The sequence below is a fragment of the Conger conger genome, chromosome 3 (assembly GCF_963514075.1).
Source record: "Conger conger chromosome 3, fConCon1.1, whole genome shotgun sequence".
Classification (NCBI taxonomy): Eukaryota; Metazoa; Chordata; class Actinopteri; order Anguilliformes; family Congridae; genus Conger; species Conger conger.
In genome coordinates this window covers 38,293,722-38,310,123 of record NC_083762.1, presented here as the reverse complement: position 1 = coordinate 38,310,123, position 16,402 = coordinate 38,293,722, and the positions used below count along the sequence as shown (strand labels likewise).

The 16,402-nt window shown below is 42.1% G+C and overlaps 1 protein-coding gene across 1 annotated transcript; it reads left to right on the top strand.

Annotated features, from left to right (window-relative positions):
• The first annotated feature begins 1,076 nt into the window (after window positions 1–1,076).
• atg9a (ATG9 autophagy related 9 homolog A (S. cerevisiae)) lies at window positions 1,077–15,623 on the top strand. Its single transcript, XM_061236461.1, has 16 exons — window positions 1,077–1,217; window positions 1,611–1,677; window positions 2,703–2,851; window positions 3,829–3,872; window positions 4,152–4,216; window positions 4,435–4,584; window positions 4,664–4,805; window positions 5,706–6,454; window positions 7,208–7,361; window positions 7,948–8,127; window positions 8,688–8,927; window positions 9,484–9,758; window positions 10,455–10,572; window positions 10,713–10,917; window positions 11,812–11,957; window positions 12,695–15,623. The coding sequence occupies exons 3-16, from the start codon at window positions 2,749–2,751 to the stop codon at window positions 12,701–12,703; spliced, it is 2,580 nt and encodes an 859-aa protein (XP_061092445.1). The 5' UTR covers window positions 1,077–1,217; window positions 1,611–1,677; window positions 2,703–2,748; the 3' UTR covers window positions 12,704–15,623.
• The last annotated feature ends 779 nt before the right edge of the window (window positions 15,624–16,402 follow it).

Here is a 16,402-nt window from a genome sequence, read left to right as displayed (position 1 = left end):
TATGTAGCCTACATTTTGTGTCAATCTGATCAAATTAGCAGATCATGAGAATTTCACATCACACATTTAGCAGTTATTCTTTCTCTATTTGCACTACATACAAATGCACACCTCGCTACTATATTAACAAAATGACTGTAAGTTTAATAAAGGGACTATACATGTGTCTACAGAATGTGTAGAATGGAGCAAGGAGACAAGGAAGAATAAAATAAGTGATCGGAATGAGCCCAGAGAGTAGCTCATTCAGTACCAGCCTTCTGTTGTCTTCCACATCGGCACCACGCCCCCAACCCCGCCCCATGTCAAAACTCTGATAGGCTTGAAGGGTCGATCTGTGGAGTGTACCGACCGAGTTTCAACATAAAGGGGCATTTTATTAAGAAAATGGTATTGACTGAATATAATATTTCACACGAATGGCAAGGAATAGTTTTTAGAACAGAAGAAACAACATGATTTCGTATTACCTTTAATTTCATTTATTTCTAACCCCACATTTCATGTAGTCAAAATATGTGCCCCGTAGCATTAAGGTGTTCTAATTAAACCTGAAAATTGCCAAAATAAATAAAATGAAAAATAATTCTGCAACTTTATTGTGTACCCTTAAAATAATGTAATTCCATCAGTTACAGCAGGACATATTTGAAGGTTTTATGGGATCCCTACACTACGTAGAAAACTGCGTTAAACTGAGTCCTTTTGTACTTACAATCAACACGGTCCAAAAAAAAAAGACTAAATACCAAACCCTATAGTAGTGGGCCGTATAAGAGCTTTGTTGTTTTCATAGCCTATAGAACAGCAACTAAAAGCTCAGCTAAATGACAGCGATACTCTATAGTGTCTATCAGGTTCTTTGTACATAACTATTAGAAATCACCTCATCATCATTAGAAATAACACCTCTGATATTGGATATTATTGAAGCAGATATTGTAGCTACGTTTTGCTAGTACTGTTTTGTTGGTGGTTTTGCCAAGACCTCGCCACATTTTTCTCTGATTGGTTGTTCCTGTAACTACGTCAAAGCTGTTGTTCGTGGTTGGCTTCAGTTCATGTTCATCACTACAGTCTGACAGTATAACCTAATGTGTTTTGGAAAATGAAACCACATTTTACTGATTGAAAAAAAAGAAGACGGAATAAAATAAGCTGCAGGCTAGCCAACTAGCTACTACACCTTGGACAATCAGGTTCTTATAAGCGTCAAGGTAAGGATTAAAGGATCATTTACACAAAAAGACTAACGTTAGCTTTATCTAGCGTTGTTCCTGTTTGGTTACAGGACTCGTGGGTGTAACGCTTGTTTTGCTTATCGTTATGTGAAACAAAAGAAATATGTAACATTAGCTAAATAGCTTTACAGTGTGTTGCAATTCTATCTTGGAATATAGTGTGCAAGGATGCAAATAAATATCGTCCATCAATGTGAAACAGTGATTCTGAGGTACTTGGTAGTTTATCGTAAATTGAAAAGCAATGTTATTGTGTATGTATCGCCAACATTGATTAGCTATCGTATCTACCTACCATGTGCTTGCAGCTTGTGTTGAGAACGTCTATATTTAAACATTATTATTTATTGCCGCATTTCTGTTTTTTAGCCACAGACGCAGTGAATGTCAATTCAGCAGCAGCTGAGATCAGAGGTGGATCTAATTTGGAATGGAGGTATTCTAAGGACGACTAAACTAGATATACCAATTGAACTGGAGCTTAGGTTTACGTTTAATCTTGTCATTAAATTGTATAACTTGGATGTTCGCATGGTACATGCTGATTAGGGGGAAATAACAGAATGGCCTATATGTCATTACTTTGCGACGTGTTTGTTATATAACATAACTCATCACAAAGCTACGTCGGAGTTACTCTGTAGCTAATGTTAAAAGATCTAGCGATCGATAGCTACCTGACATTGCTAACGTGTAACGTTATTACGCACTCTGTCGATGCCTATGTGGTTTTCCATTACCTGCTTAACATGGGTTTTGCGAAATATCACAGCTGTAGCGTCTAATTCGCGGCCCTGTTTCCGAATACCTTTTAAAAGTACTTCTTGACCACTTGAAAAATATGCTTATTCTCTTGATTCCTGTCCATTCCTAAAGGCCCATACGAAGGCCAGTTCTGTTTCGCAATGAAGTAACGCTGTGCAGCTGAGTGTACTGTCATGTGCTATAGCTGCTTCGCACAGATACAAAAGAGTAAAGACATGCGCACAAAAACAAGCATGTCTCCTTTGACATCAGAACACCAGTGACAGCGTGGCCCACAATCAGTAGGCTAAACTTACAGTTTTAATCATATAATTTTGCAGCACGATGCCACCACGTAATTATATTGGACGAAAGGCTATTGATATGCAACCCTCTAATGGTGAATTTGGACATTCTCTCAGACGCGTTTCCAAAATTGTATGTTACAATTAGTATTTAGGCTTCGTACTTTTTTTTTTTTTTTACAGTTTTTACTCTTTGAATGTGTATTATATTTTGTATTTGGCTGATTCGAGTTGCTAGCCACATAATTTATGAATAAATGATTATACATGGTGCTTCATATTCGTTTTTTTTTACTGTTTCTATTGGAACTGTTTAGCAATATTCAACTTGCTCAGTGTTGTTTTTCATAGTCTTTTAGCTCTGACCCAATGCCCAGAATACTTACTGTCAGCATCTATCTTCTTCATACAGGCAGTATAGGTAATCCTGTGATGGGGATGCCGGTGTAGATCACGCCATGGCCCATTTTGACACAGAGTACCAACGCCTGGAGGCGTCCTACAATGACTCTCCACCAGGAGAGGAGAATCTGCTGGTCCATGTTCCAGAGGGATTGAAATGTAACCATTTCTTAGTGCTTGTCTGGCTGTCTTCTCAATTCAGTGAATTAGTCTGTCTGCTCATTTGAATAGACCTTTTTGAGGGCCTTCACTTTCGACAGTCAAACCCTGGTGATGGTTGTCTTTCTATGAACTGGGACTGCATAAATGACTGCAGACTAGCCCTGTAGCGTTCTCTACATTTGTGTATGTTACACTGATGTTGTGAAACCTAACATACTGTATATTCTGCAAACCAGTGCTATCTTTTAATTAAAACCCAGTGCTAGCACATTTAAAAATGCTTATTATGCCACAATATAAATATTGTGCCCTCCATAATGTTTGGGACAAAGAACCATAATTTATTTATTTGCCTCTGTACTTCACAATTTGAGATTTCTAATTTAAAAAATCACATGTGGTTAAAGTGCATATTGTCCGAACAGGAAATTAATCATTTTCTTTTGATGAGAACTATGTAATTTATAAACACAAGAGCTGGACAGCCTGTAGCGTAGTGGTTAAGGTAAAATGACTGGGACATGCAAGGTTGGTGGTTCTAATCCCGGTGTAGCCACAATAAAATCCGCACAGCCGTTGGGCCGTTGGGCCTTTGGGCCCTTGAGCAAGGCCTTTAACCCTGCATTGCTCCAGGGGAGGATTGTCTCCTGCTTAGTCTAATCAACTGTACATCGCTCTGGATAAGAGTGTCTGCCAAATGCCAATAATGTAATGTAATAATGTGTCTGTTCTGTATGGATATTCACTGAAGGTTAACTTCTGATACTATAGGTAGCCCACTAAAAGGCAGACAGCCTATTAGTTAAAATATGTTATGTTACTTGGGCAAGCGTAATAGTCTTCAAAAGACCAGTACCAAACCATCTTTAAAAAAGCCTCAACATTCAAACATTGTAGGACATCCAAGTTAGAGTACATAACTCGTTACACCCTATGGAGTGTGGTTATAATTTTGTCTCCTTTTTTCTTTCCAGCTCAATGGCACCATATAGAGAACCTGGACCTCTTCTTTCAGAGAATATCCTTATTGCATCTCTTTAAAGATATACCAATCATTGCAGCTACTTCACTACAGCAGACTTACTTATTATATCATATTCTGTAGAGGTTAGTAAGTACACAAGGGTAACTGTATGTCTCAACTTATATCAGGCAGAAAGTACAGGAAGCGCAATTGCATGTATGTCAATGTTACACAGAAAGTGTATGTTGTGTAGCAGTACATTTATTTATCTCTTTTAGTCCAGTGTTTTGTTTATGTGTGGGGTTTTGTAAGCATTCCCTTAACATATGTAACGTTTATAATTTGCACCAGAAGAATGGCTTCACGTGTATGCTGCTGGGAGAGATATTTGAACTTGTGTGAGTATTACGAAATTTACACGTTAAAAGGTTTTTGCAAAGTGATGTTTCTGTTTGTGCACCCTCAATGTTAGTCAAACAACCCAAATAACCTAACAGATAAAATAACAGTGCTCTGTCTACATAATGATCCAGAGTAGCCATTTGTTGCTTCTGGTGGTTCACTGGTAAATTTGAGAATTTAGTATTTCAGCTAATTGTTTTATGTTTTTCTGCAGGCAATTGGTGTTTGTTGTTGCTTTTACTGTGTTTCTGGCAAACTGTGTGGACTATGATATCCTCTTTGCCAACAAAATGGTGAACCATACAGACTCTTCCAAAGTGACTCTTCCAGATGCATTTCTGCCAGTAGATGTGTGCAGTTCCAGGTGAGATTTACACAGGTTTTTACCATATATTTTTCTCTGAGTCTGTCACAGTTTTTTAGTTTGTTGCTTTGTTTTTCAGGATCCGTGACAATGTTTTGGGCATTTGCATTATGGTGATCTCGGGAGTCTTCTGGCTTCATAGGCTCATCAAATTTATCTATAATATTTGCTGCTACTGGGAGATCCGCTCATTCTACACAAATGCACTGAAGATGTCGATGGTGAGAAATGTCACTTTCTGTATCATACCTTTCTCAAGGGCTGGGGTGAGGAAGCAGTCTTTGCACCATCCAATAAAAGATAATGAAGAGTCAGAGAGTCACAAGGGAAAAATTGCACGCTATTTTCTTCGTTTTTTTCACTGCAAAAAAGATGGGTTGCCAAACAGATGCTCTGCAGACTTGAGACTTCACCATTATTAGCACAAAACAAAACCAAAAACAAAGCCTTTTTTGTACATTTGTGGGGACATTCATCAGCTCATTAAAAAACGGAGGAATAAACGCATAGCGTAATTCAATATAAGGCGCTGGTGGTCGTAGTCATATATTAAAAAGACAAAATGAGCACCGCACACTTAAGCCCCATATACCCAGTATTTATTAGAATGTTACCAAGCCTTGCCTCAGGTCTTCATCAGGGCAAGGTTTAAGTTTTTTTCATTTTAATTTCGTTGCTCATTAGCACAATGGCACAAATTAAATTAATGCAATAATTTTTACATGACATAATTAGATTTTTCAGTGAAAACGTTTCAAGGTACTTTGGTTCTAATTAACTTGGACTGCTTTATGTAGAATAACACATACTTGTTTTCATTCAAACACCAAAAGTAGCCTTAAAAATTTAACCTGGTGATGCGTCTGTCACGTGCGTTTTGAGTGCCCTGAATGAATCAGTTTAGGTCAAAAAAACACCTCATAATGTCATTCTAAATTAATTTAACACTGCAGTTCTATACTATATAACAGTGAAGGACTAACAATACCCATCCTGCCACGACCTTCAGTTCAGGGTTTATGGACAGTCAGCTGAGAACAGCAGAATATTGCACAATAAAACAGGACTGTGTAACAGAGCTTACAACCACCCCCCCCCCCCCCCCTCTCTCTTTTTCCTAGGCGGACTTGCCGTATTTCACCTGGCAGGAGGTCCAGGCGCGCATCGTGGAGATCCAGAAGGAGCACCAGATCTGCATCCACAAGAAGGAGCTGACAGAGCTGGACATCTACCACCGCATTCTGCGCTTCAAGAACTACATGGTGGCCATGGTCAACAAGTCCCTGCTCCCTGTGCGTTTCCGTCTGCCCATGCTGGGTGACGCGGTCTTCTACACCCGCGGGCTCAAGTACAACTTCGAGCTCATCTTCTTCTGGGGCCCCGGGTCCCTGTTCGAGAACGAGTGGAGCCTGAAGCCGGAGTACAAGCGCGGCGGGAACCGGCAGGAGCTGGCCGACAAGCTGAGCTCACGCATCCTCTGGATCGGAGTGGCCAACCTCCTGCTGTGCCCCGTGGTCCTCATCTGGCAGATCCTGTACGCCTTCTTCAGCTACACGGAGGTGATCAAGCGGGAGCCGGGCAGCCTGGGCGCGCGGTGCTGGTCGCTGTACGGCCGGTGCTACCTGCGCCACTTCAACGAGCTCGACCATGAGCTGATGTCACGCCTCAGCAAGGGCTACAAGGCCTCGTCCAAGTACATGAACTGCTTCATGTCGCCCCTGTGCACGGTGGTGGCCAAGAACGTGGCCTTCTTCGCCGGCTCCATCCTGGCCGTGCTCATCGCCCTCACCATCTACGACGAGGACGTGCTGGCTGTGGAGCACGTGCTCACCAGCATCACCCTGCTGGGCGTCTGCATCACCGTCTGCAGGTGAGGGACAGCCGGGCATTATGGGTACACTGGGACTGGGTATCGGACCTGGGTCAAATGGATTTGAATTTAGATACTTTTCCACGATTTACTGAGCTTTTCCGCCTTCCGGTCCTGTTGGTTGGCTCAATTGCACCAGGCAAGATCAACTGAGCTCATGAAAAGTACTTGAATCCAAAACAGTTCTGTATTTGACCCAGGCCGGTTATTAGGGGCAGGATATTGGGACTGGGTGTAGGGCAGGGGTGCACAATAAGGGCCGTTTCAGGATTTTATGTTATCCTATGGACTTAATTATTTAATAGACTCTGACATGTGTATGAGTACTGGCTACAGTTGCTGACCGCAAGTGTATCCTTTTTTTTTTTTCCTTTTTTTCCTTTTTTTTCTTTTTTTTTTTTTTTTTTACTGTGCTCAAGTACAGGCTTGTACCAGGGTTATTTATAGAGCTGTCAGCAAATATAAAACAAGGCTATTGGTTGGAACAAAAACCAGTATGCAGACCGGCCCTCATGGACCGGAGTTGCGCACCCCTAGGGGCAGGATATTGGGATGGGTATAGGGGCAGGATATTTGGACTGGGTATAGGGACAGGTACAGGGGTTGAGAAAATGGGTAGGGTACAGGGATAAAGTAAGGGAATGAGTAAAATAAATTTTCAAGCCAGTTTGTTTTCTTTGGGCATATTCAACTGGTATAAATATGGGATCTGTACAGCAGTTAGACATTACACTGTACTTGTTTTCGCTTCAGGTCCTTCATCCCGGACAAACACCTGGTGTTCTGCCCAGAGCAGCTGCTGAAGGGGATCCTGGCACATATACACTACATGCCTGACCACTGGCAGGGCAATGCCCACCGCTATGAGACCCGCGATGAGTTCTCCCAACTCTTTCAGTATAAAGCAGTGAGTGAGACTACTTTCACCCCATTCATTTTCTGTTACATGCTATGCCTGTGCATACCAGACCTGGGTCAAATCCGTAATTGTCTTAGATTCAAATACTTTTCTGTGCTCGATTGGTCTTGCCTGGTACAATTGTTCCAATCAAGAGGACCAGAAGGCGGGTGTGCACTTTTTGAGAGTATTTCATAGGTTCCAATGCACCAGATAAGCTCAGTAAGCATCAAAAAGTATTTGAATCCAAAACATTACAGACTTGACCCAGATCTGGTACATTTTGTGGTTGTGCACCAAGAAATGTAATTCTAGTGTATTCACCTGAGTGGTATTATCAGAATGTTGAAAAAGGCAATGAACGTGCTTGGAGGATTTGCACATGAGTGTTGAGTGCTGGGGAACAAAACAGGCTCAGTGTCCACAGCTTCACTCTACTTCAGTTATTGTCAAGTTGCTTAAAGAGAACATTGATCCCAGGACTACAGGTTTCTGTTTCCATTACTTTTGATTCCTTGTGAGTTATTTTGCTGTTCTTATCATGTCAGGAGTGCGTTGGCTGTATTCTCTTTTGCCCTGCCCCCATCCCGTTCAGGTGTTCATCCTGGAGGAGCTGCTCAGTCCCATGATCACGCCCTTCATCCTCATCTTCTGCCTCCGCCGCAAGTCGCTGGAGATCATCGACTTCTTCCGCAACTTCACCGTGGAGGTGGTGGGGGTGGGAGACACCTGCTCATTCGCCCAGATGGATGTCCGTCAGCACGGACACCCCGCGGTGAGCTCCGGGGGAGCTGAGGGGGCGGGCCGTTAGTTTCAGACACAGCAGTGACCGTAGTGTCCCTTTCCAACAGAACTGAGGTTTACTCTCACTGCCAATAAATACTTACACCAATGGTTGCTGAGAGCTCTCTTGCCTGCATTAAGGAGGCAATTAAACACACCTGAGCAATTACACACACCTGTGAAGCCATGTGTCCCAAACATTATGGTGCCCTGAAATGGGCAGGCGATGTATAAACACCACTGTAATGTTTTGGATTCAAATAGTCTTTACAGAGGTTGTCTGGTGTCTTGGAACCTATGAAATACTGCGCCCACTACTGGTTCAATTGCGCCTGGCAAGATCAATCGAGCACAGAAAAGTATTTGAATCCAAAACAATGACCTATTTCACCCAAGTCTGTTCCTAATACAAAAAAACATAAGTGTAAAGAAACTTAATAGGGCACTGGGTTTGTGGCCACTAAAAGACTCTGTGTACCTGTGCCCTCTGTGCACAGAGTCATTAATCAATCTGTATCGGTCTGTGACCTGCCTCTTCGTTTGCTTTGGCAGTGGATGTCAGCGGGGAAGACGGAGGCCTCCATCTACCAGCAGGCCGAGGACGGGAAGACGGAGCTGTCACTCATGCACTTCGCCATCACCAACCCCCAGTGGCAGCCGCCGCGCGAGAGCACGCACTTCATCAGCCAGCTGAAGGAGAAGGTGCAGCGCGAGGCCACCGGGGGGCAGCAGGGAGTCCTCAGCGAAAACCACATCTTCACCTCCATCCAGTCCATGCAGTCAGAGTCCGAGGTGAGGATCTCTGTGTGACCTTTTCCCAGTTTGTCCTCAACTGAATCCAGTCTTCAGTATGGTTAAGGCCCATCCACACAAAGAACGATAACTATAAAAATAACTATAAATGTATAATTTAAAAAGTAATTCTAACTCAAGTGGATGGCGGAGTCCACACCACAACTATAACGACCACAACAGTGAGGAACGATATCGTCGGGATCACTTCCGGTGTGAATGATAAAACACTGACTGCCAATCAAAATCCAACTGAATTTACATAGCCGAGAGGCTATATACATAATGTTATCATTCATCAGTGTGGATGCTAACTTTGTTATTGTTATTGTTACAGTCCTTGGTGTGGATGGGCCTTTATGCTCATTTTAGTCCTTCATATTAATGCCCAGTTTGTTGTAAGTTTGTACTAAACAATTCCAATTTCCTTCACATTGAGAAACCAATGAATTACTTTTATCCATGTATTTCGGTTGTTATGAGGAGTCCAGTTGTGGAATCCGGTAGCACTGTGTTGCCTTGTAGTGTCGACTGAACTCTTCCTTTGTGTCTTCAGCCTCGCAGTCTCATTGCTAACCTCCTGGTGGGACCTCCATCCCTGGCATCGCTGCATTTGGGGAGGGACAGCTCGATAACCAATCACGCATCAGGCGTGGGCGCAAGTGACGGCTCCCTGGCGAATCACGCGTCAGGAGTGGGCGGGAGCGACGGGGCTTCAGCGCTGCGATCCCTCTCCCCTCTCAGCACCAGCCAGCACCTCCGTGGCAGCTTCACCTCCAGCCGCCCGTCACACAACGACTCCGCCGGGGGCAGGGCCATGGCAGGGTCAGGGTAAGAGAGCAAGCCTTAAACTATCCCAGAAGCCTTTAGGCCAGTTTAGAGTGCAGAGACAGAGTGTCGCTCGGCTGAAATCACAGAATGTTCATGAACGTTCCATTGTCACCCAACGTACAGTAGACTGTGTTGTCCTTAGCCAAATATATAAACGCACTCCAATCTCCCAGAGTAAAAACCAAATGTCGATGCGACCAGCTATATCCATTGCACGTTTTCAGAACAAATGAGATTACTAAATAAAAAACTGAAAAATTTAAACACGAGAGTAATTGTATTGCGATAAAAGTATATTGTTTTCCTGTATGTTTGAACATAAACAACATGGATAATGAGCTATATTTTATTATATGCAGCCTTTTTTCTACATTTTTATTAAGGATGCCAATAATTCTGGAGCCATCTGTATATGCTCCAGATAACGTGACCATATTACACCAGAAAGTAACCTTTCGAGCCTAATGAAGTCGAGTCTGATGAAGAGCTCGAAACATTATTTTCGTCAATTATTTGAAGATGAGCTGAGACGATGCACTGCAGTTTGGCAAGTTAATGTTCGGTGATTACTGAACTTGCCTAAACATGAATGTGAAGCACTATTACTTGAAGTTGTGAGTCCCAGTTCGAACACCCCATTATTTAGCTTCCCCCTCTCTTTCTCTCTCCCTCATTCTCTCCCGTTCTCGGCTGCAGCACCGATGCCCGCACAGCGAGCTCTGGCAGCAGCGCGTGGGAGGGTCAGCTGACGAGCTTGGTCCTGTCAGAATACGCTTCAACGGAAATGAGCATCCACGCCCTCTACATGCACGAGGTAGGGCCCCTGCACCAGCACTCACCACCATTTTGCATTTTCCAGACTTCCACAGTCTAACTGGGGCTAACTGCCCCTTTAAGACACGAGGCGCTATGTATTGTGGGTAATGTTGTATTTCTCTGGGCACCTGCCTTCAGCTCCACAAGCAGCAGTCCAGAGGCGAGCTGTCCCGTCACACGTGGCACAGAGAGGACAGCGACGAGAGCAGCGAGAGTGTTCCGGAAGACGCCGAGGCTCCCCGCAGCCTCCCCCGCTCCAACACCTTCCCCAGCGCCGCCTCAGCTCAGCAGGAGGGGGCGCCGCTGCAGAGCAGCGCCCAGCGCCACTACGGGGGAACCATAGGTAAAAACTCCAAGGGGGGTCAGGCTGGGATTACACTGGAAGCGGAGCATATGCCGGGTAGAAGCGAGGCTTGCTTATAGTATCCTATAAGTAGTGCAGGGGTGTCAATCTCCAGTCCTGGAGGGCCGCAGTGTCTGCAGGTATTCCTTTCAATCAGCAGCCAAATAAGGCCTTGAGAACATGGTGTGTGGACTTTTTAACCAATGAAAGATTTAAATGAGATGGATAGATCATTACATTTATATAGCACTTTTCTAGATGATCAAAGTGCTTACAGTGATGAGGGGGAAACGCGCCTCAACCACTACCAATGTGTAGGACCCGCCCAACGCTCACCACGCACCAGCTGAGGTGGAGAGGGAGAGAGCAATGTTTTTGCCAATTGAATCAGGGGATGATTAGGTGGCAGGTTGAAAGAGCCGTAATGAAGGGAATTTAGCCAGGAGTTTAATCACTCATGCTGAAATGCACCAAAAACCAGCAGACACCAGGTGGCCCTGCAAGACTGGAGTTTGACACCCCTGAGGTAGCGTATACTACGCGTGCGCTACACAGCCTGTGTAACAGCTATAATCCACTATCAGGGATGCCGAAAGGAAGCGAGCTCCACACCGTGAACACGTCTGGTGTAAGTACAGCCTCAGAAAGCAAAGAAGAGACAGAGGCTACGGTTATTCACAGAAAAATACTGTCTGGTTCTTCATTTTACTTCATATTCTAATAGTCTAGAATTGAAACGGTGGAGGTGAGCTGAACAATCACTGCAAATTCTCACTGCTTGACATTGCCCTGGGATGTACAGTACATTGTGTCCAAACTTGAACACAGCCTGTACACAGCTGTGTTCTCCCAGTTTGTTCTAAACACTGTGCTGGTCATCTTGTGCCTCCCCAGATTCACTCGGTGGGGGGTCTAGGACTGCCCCGAGACTGTCCCGGCTCCCCATGGGTGGCTGGGCAGAGGAGGCCCAGGCAGGGAGGCAACATGACCCAGTCCCAGAAGAGGGCTCTGAGGACGAGCTCCCACCACACATCCACAAGGTACAGTCTACATACATCACATCCACAAGGTACAGTCTACATACATCACATCCACAAGGTACAGTCTACATACACCACATCCACAAGGTACAGTCTACATACACCACATCCACAAGGTACAGTCTACATACACCACATCCACAAGGTACAGTCTACATACAGCACATCAACAAGGTACAGTCTACATACACCACATCCACAAGGTACAGTCTACATACACCACATCCACAAGGTACAGTCTACATACACCACATCCACAAGGTACAGTCTATATACACCACATCCACAAGGTACAGTCTACATACAGCACATCAACAAGGTACAGTCTACATACAGCACATCAACAAGGTACAGTCTACATACAGCTCATCCAGAATGTACAGTCTACATACAGCTCATCCACAAAGTACAGTCTACATACAGCTCACCCACAAGGTAATAATTGTTTTGTATTCAAATACCTTTCTGTGCTCAATTGATCTTTTCTTGTGCAATTGACCCAATGTGCGGTTAGGTTTTTTTGTATTTTGTTAGGTTCCAATACACCTCAAGCTCAGTAAAGCATAGAACAGTATTTGAATCCAAATATTTAAATTAGTTTGAAGCACAAAACCACCATCTGAAGAGAATTTAAGTAGTTATGCTGTTTAAATGCAGATTCAAGTGAAGATGTCTTGCTATGCTCAATGGATGTTTATTTTCTGTAAAATGTATCTTTTCTTTCTTTCTCTTTACAGGTCACATAACTGACAAATAGGAACTTATGCCATCTAATATTTAAGTAAAAAGGGATTCACTGCTACCTTCCACAGACAAACATTCCCCATTTTAAAACTCAAACTCATTTGAAACAATGCTTGTACAAAACCCAGGAAATCTTACGTGTGCTGTTGGCATTGTTTCTCCCATCTCATCAGACATTGGAAAATCCTTATTTTTCATCATACTGGAGAAGCAGGCTGTACATGTACTGTACTGACAAATGGACGCTGCTCTCTGTAACTCAAGACATACAGCCTGACTTCAGTGCCAAACAAGATAAATACAATTCAAGGTGAATACAGTGCTCTTCTTTCTAAGCATTTCCCAAAACTACAGTCACACATAATGGAAACTAAAGGAAAAGGAATTCATAATTTTGCACTCAAACCTTAACTGCTAAGGAGGGTGGATTTGTATAGTCCACAAATAATTAACACTGTGTCACAGTGAATAGTCATCTCATACAGGCTGATCACATGACTATGTGTCTCTTCTGCTTACAATGGACTGTATCTGTCATGTGACCGGACCACTAAAACCCATCAAATAATGCATACAGAGGTTTTTTTTTTTTTTTTTTAAATAATGCTTATCCAAGAAATGCTAAACCAGGCCCAGGTTAATATTGATTGCACTCCGTACTTAATCCATGAAATGAGAGTAACAAATTATACAAACTTTTAAGATGCAAAACCTTTTAAATATTTGTGCCATGTGATGAATTGGGTGGTTGCTGAAAGATTATGTTTAGGAATAGACAGAATGTACACTGCCACCCGTAAGTATTTGGACAGTGGTGCAATTTCTGTTCTTTTGACTCTGTACTCCCAAAACATTAGATTTAAAATGAAACAATGGATATGAGGTGAATATTAAAGTGCGGATTGTCAGCTTTAATTAGAGGGTATTACATCAACGTTGGGTGATCCGTGTAGAAACGGCATCCCTTTTATACATAGTCCCCCCATTTTAGGGGATCAAAAGTAATTGGACAGTTCGCTTCTCTGCTGTTTATGATTAGTCAGGTGTATTCAATAATTTCCTTAATGTGGGTATAAGAAAGCTTTGATTTTCTAGTCTTGATTCTATGGTTGTGAATAGATATGAATACCTTCAAATTAAAGGTGACAGTCTGCACTTTTAAGTCCATATTCTTTGTTTCATTTCAAATCCAAATGGAGTACAAAGCCAAAGCACTGGGGTTAGAGTGAGTTAGCTACTGTGTATGTCCTACCAGTCTGTGAAGAGGAACATCAGAGAAAGGTGTAAATCATACAGCTGAACTTTGTCTCCGTCATCCATACTCCATCCAAATTCATGCGCTCTGTTCCCATTGTAATAATACATATTGCATTCTATCTTGAAATTCACAAACATTTGTTGTCAACAAGGTAGCAGGGAAAAAAGAGAACATGCAAATAAAAAAACTAACAATCCTGTTCATTAAAGAATGCAAAATAATAGTTCTTATTATTTTATTGTTAGCATGGAGAGTTCATGTTTCTAATTCAGCGGCTTTGGAAACAGTATATTATTGCTATTATAGCAGGCTGGCACTCTGGCTTTTTATAGTAAGGGAATCACAATAGCACTTTATTGCACCTGGAATTGTTTTGATAGCTTGTTTTCTCATTAAGAACAAAATCGTTTTAATAATAGCGAACCCTTCTGGTAATGACAGCTCAGACCCACATTTGGAAAAGAATGGTTCAGGTGTACCTATGACACAATATTTTGGTTTATGTAATAAAAACTTCACCCTTCTCCTTTACATTTATCTTATTTGGCAAAGAGCACTGATTTCAACATGTATAACAGTGCCATATTAAGCTAGCAACACTATAATATGGCCTTTGGCATTCTGCAGCGGATTTATGGTGAAGGGCACACTAGCTTGGGTTGTGAGCCAGTAAGACCCCGTAAAACATCCCAGCAAAATGCTAGTAAAGTAAACCTTCTGCACTTAATAAGCATGTTCCTGTCTATCTTACTGTTTGCACATCGTTAAAAGAATGCACTTTACATCATTTTTAATATCCAAAGGATATCTATTATGAATGATCTTTGGTTGTTTAATTCTAAACCTTTTTGTGTAGTTTGGTTAGGACATTTTAATAACTTTTGTACCAAGGGGTGCATCATATTTGAGATTTTGTAATAGAATTGGGTTAGGAGTATAACGGTCTTGTATTTAGTGGGGTAGTAAGATAAAAGCACAGAAGAGAATGTACTTCGGAATGTAAAGGTTTAACATCCATCGTTTCAGCTTACACAAACTGTCGTTTTATGGTGCAGTTTGCTTTGATGCAAATGTAATGTTGATTGCCTTTCTTTTTTCATTGCAATGTCCTCTCTCTACTAATCATGGGAAAGTTTGTAAGTAAAGATAAAAACATGCTTCATATAAATTGGTATGTTTTACATAATTCAGTGCAAAAAATGTTTGAGAAGCTTTCGCAAGGTGGTCGTGGGCCAACTCTCGTTAGCTCAAATAAAGTTTGACGAGTGTATAGGGATCAAGTGATGTGTTGTTGTAATGCGAGCTAGGTAGGTGAAACTGCTCTTCGTGGAGCTGTTTGAAACAATGTTCAGTACTGCAAAGATGAATTCCATATGTACAGTCCAGTTTCTCACAGGCATATCTTGTGCCAAACTCAACTTCTCTGTGTATAGTGTAGGATGATGCCCAGATACATGCATGCCCTGTCTCCTTCAGCCTGCAGCGATAGGACATGCTCACACACCGCATACCTGAGCATCCCAAAGCATAATCTTCATGGTTTGTGTGTGTCTCAGTAGAACTGTGCAGAATATGTTCCGTTGTTTTTGTTTTATAGACTGAAGTTCTGTATCATATATTTTGTACAGTTGTAAATCCATTAATAAAATGTATTTAATAAGTTATTTTTTACTTTTTTTTATTATGTAGCACTCAAACAAACTTATGTTTCAGTTCTATTATTTCACATTCCTGTGTTTTTCATTTTTGCCTTATAGCCTTATATCAGTCTATTTTGAGGAGCCATTTCATTAATGAACCATTTTCTCTGACCTTAGAAACCAAACATGATCCTACAGCTCCCAACAACTTTGAAAGTATGCCTAAAAATAATCAGCCAATTACATTTTGTTACTGCAACTTGACAGAGTTCAGAAAATAAAATGTGGTCTCAGTAGATTCCCATGATTCCCATGCATCACTGCCTTTGGCCTGAGGTTCTTACTCTTCTCCTTCAGCTTGTTCTTCTCAGCCTGCTGGAAGCTACAGTTTGAGCAGTGATGGATATTTTCCACAAAAACCTTTTATGTGTACACAGAAAATAGTGTGGATTGCCCATCTCTACTAGTGCCAGGCTGGCTTTACAATAGGTTACATACTGTATTTAAACCAGTTATACTGTATTCTGTTTATTTGTGATTGCTAACTTTAAAAGTGTCTTTGTGTCTTCTTCAGGATATATACCATGTCCCCTTAATGTTAGCCTCTTAAGAAAGAAAATGTATAATCACATTCTTAATACTTTTCCTCCCCATGCCAGAAGGTGCCTAAGGCTGTCAAATTCTTTGTCACAACCTCGAAAACATGGATTCTCTATGCTCACCATATTTATCTTCTCAGAATGTACCCCTGTACGCACATAATACTTCTTAAAGTGTCATTTAAAAAAGGTACATACACATAG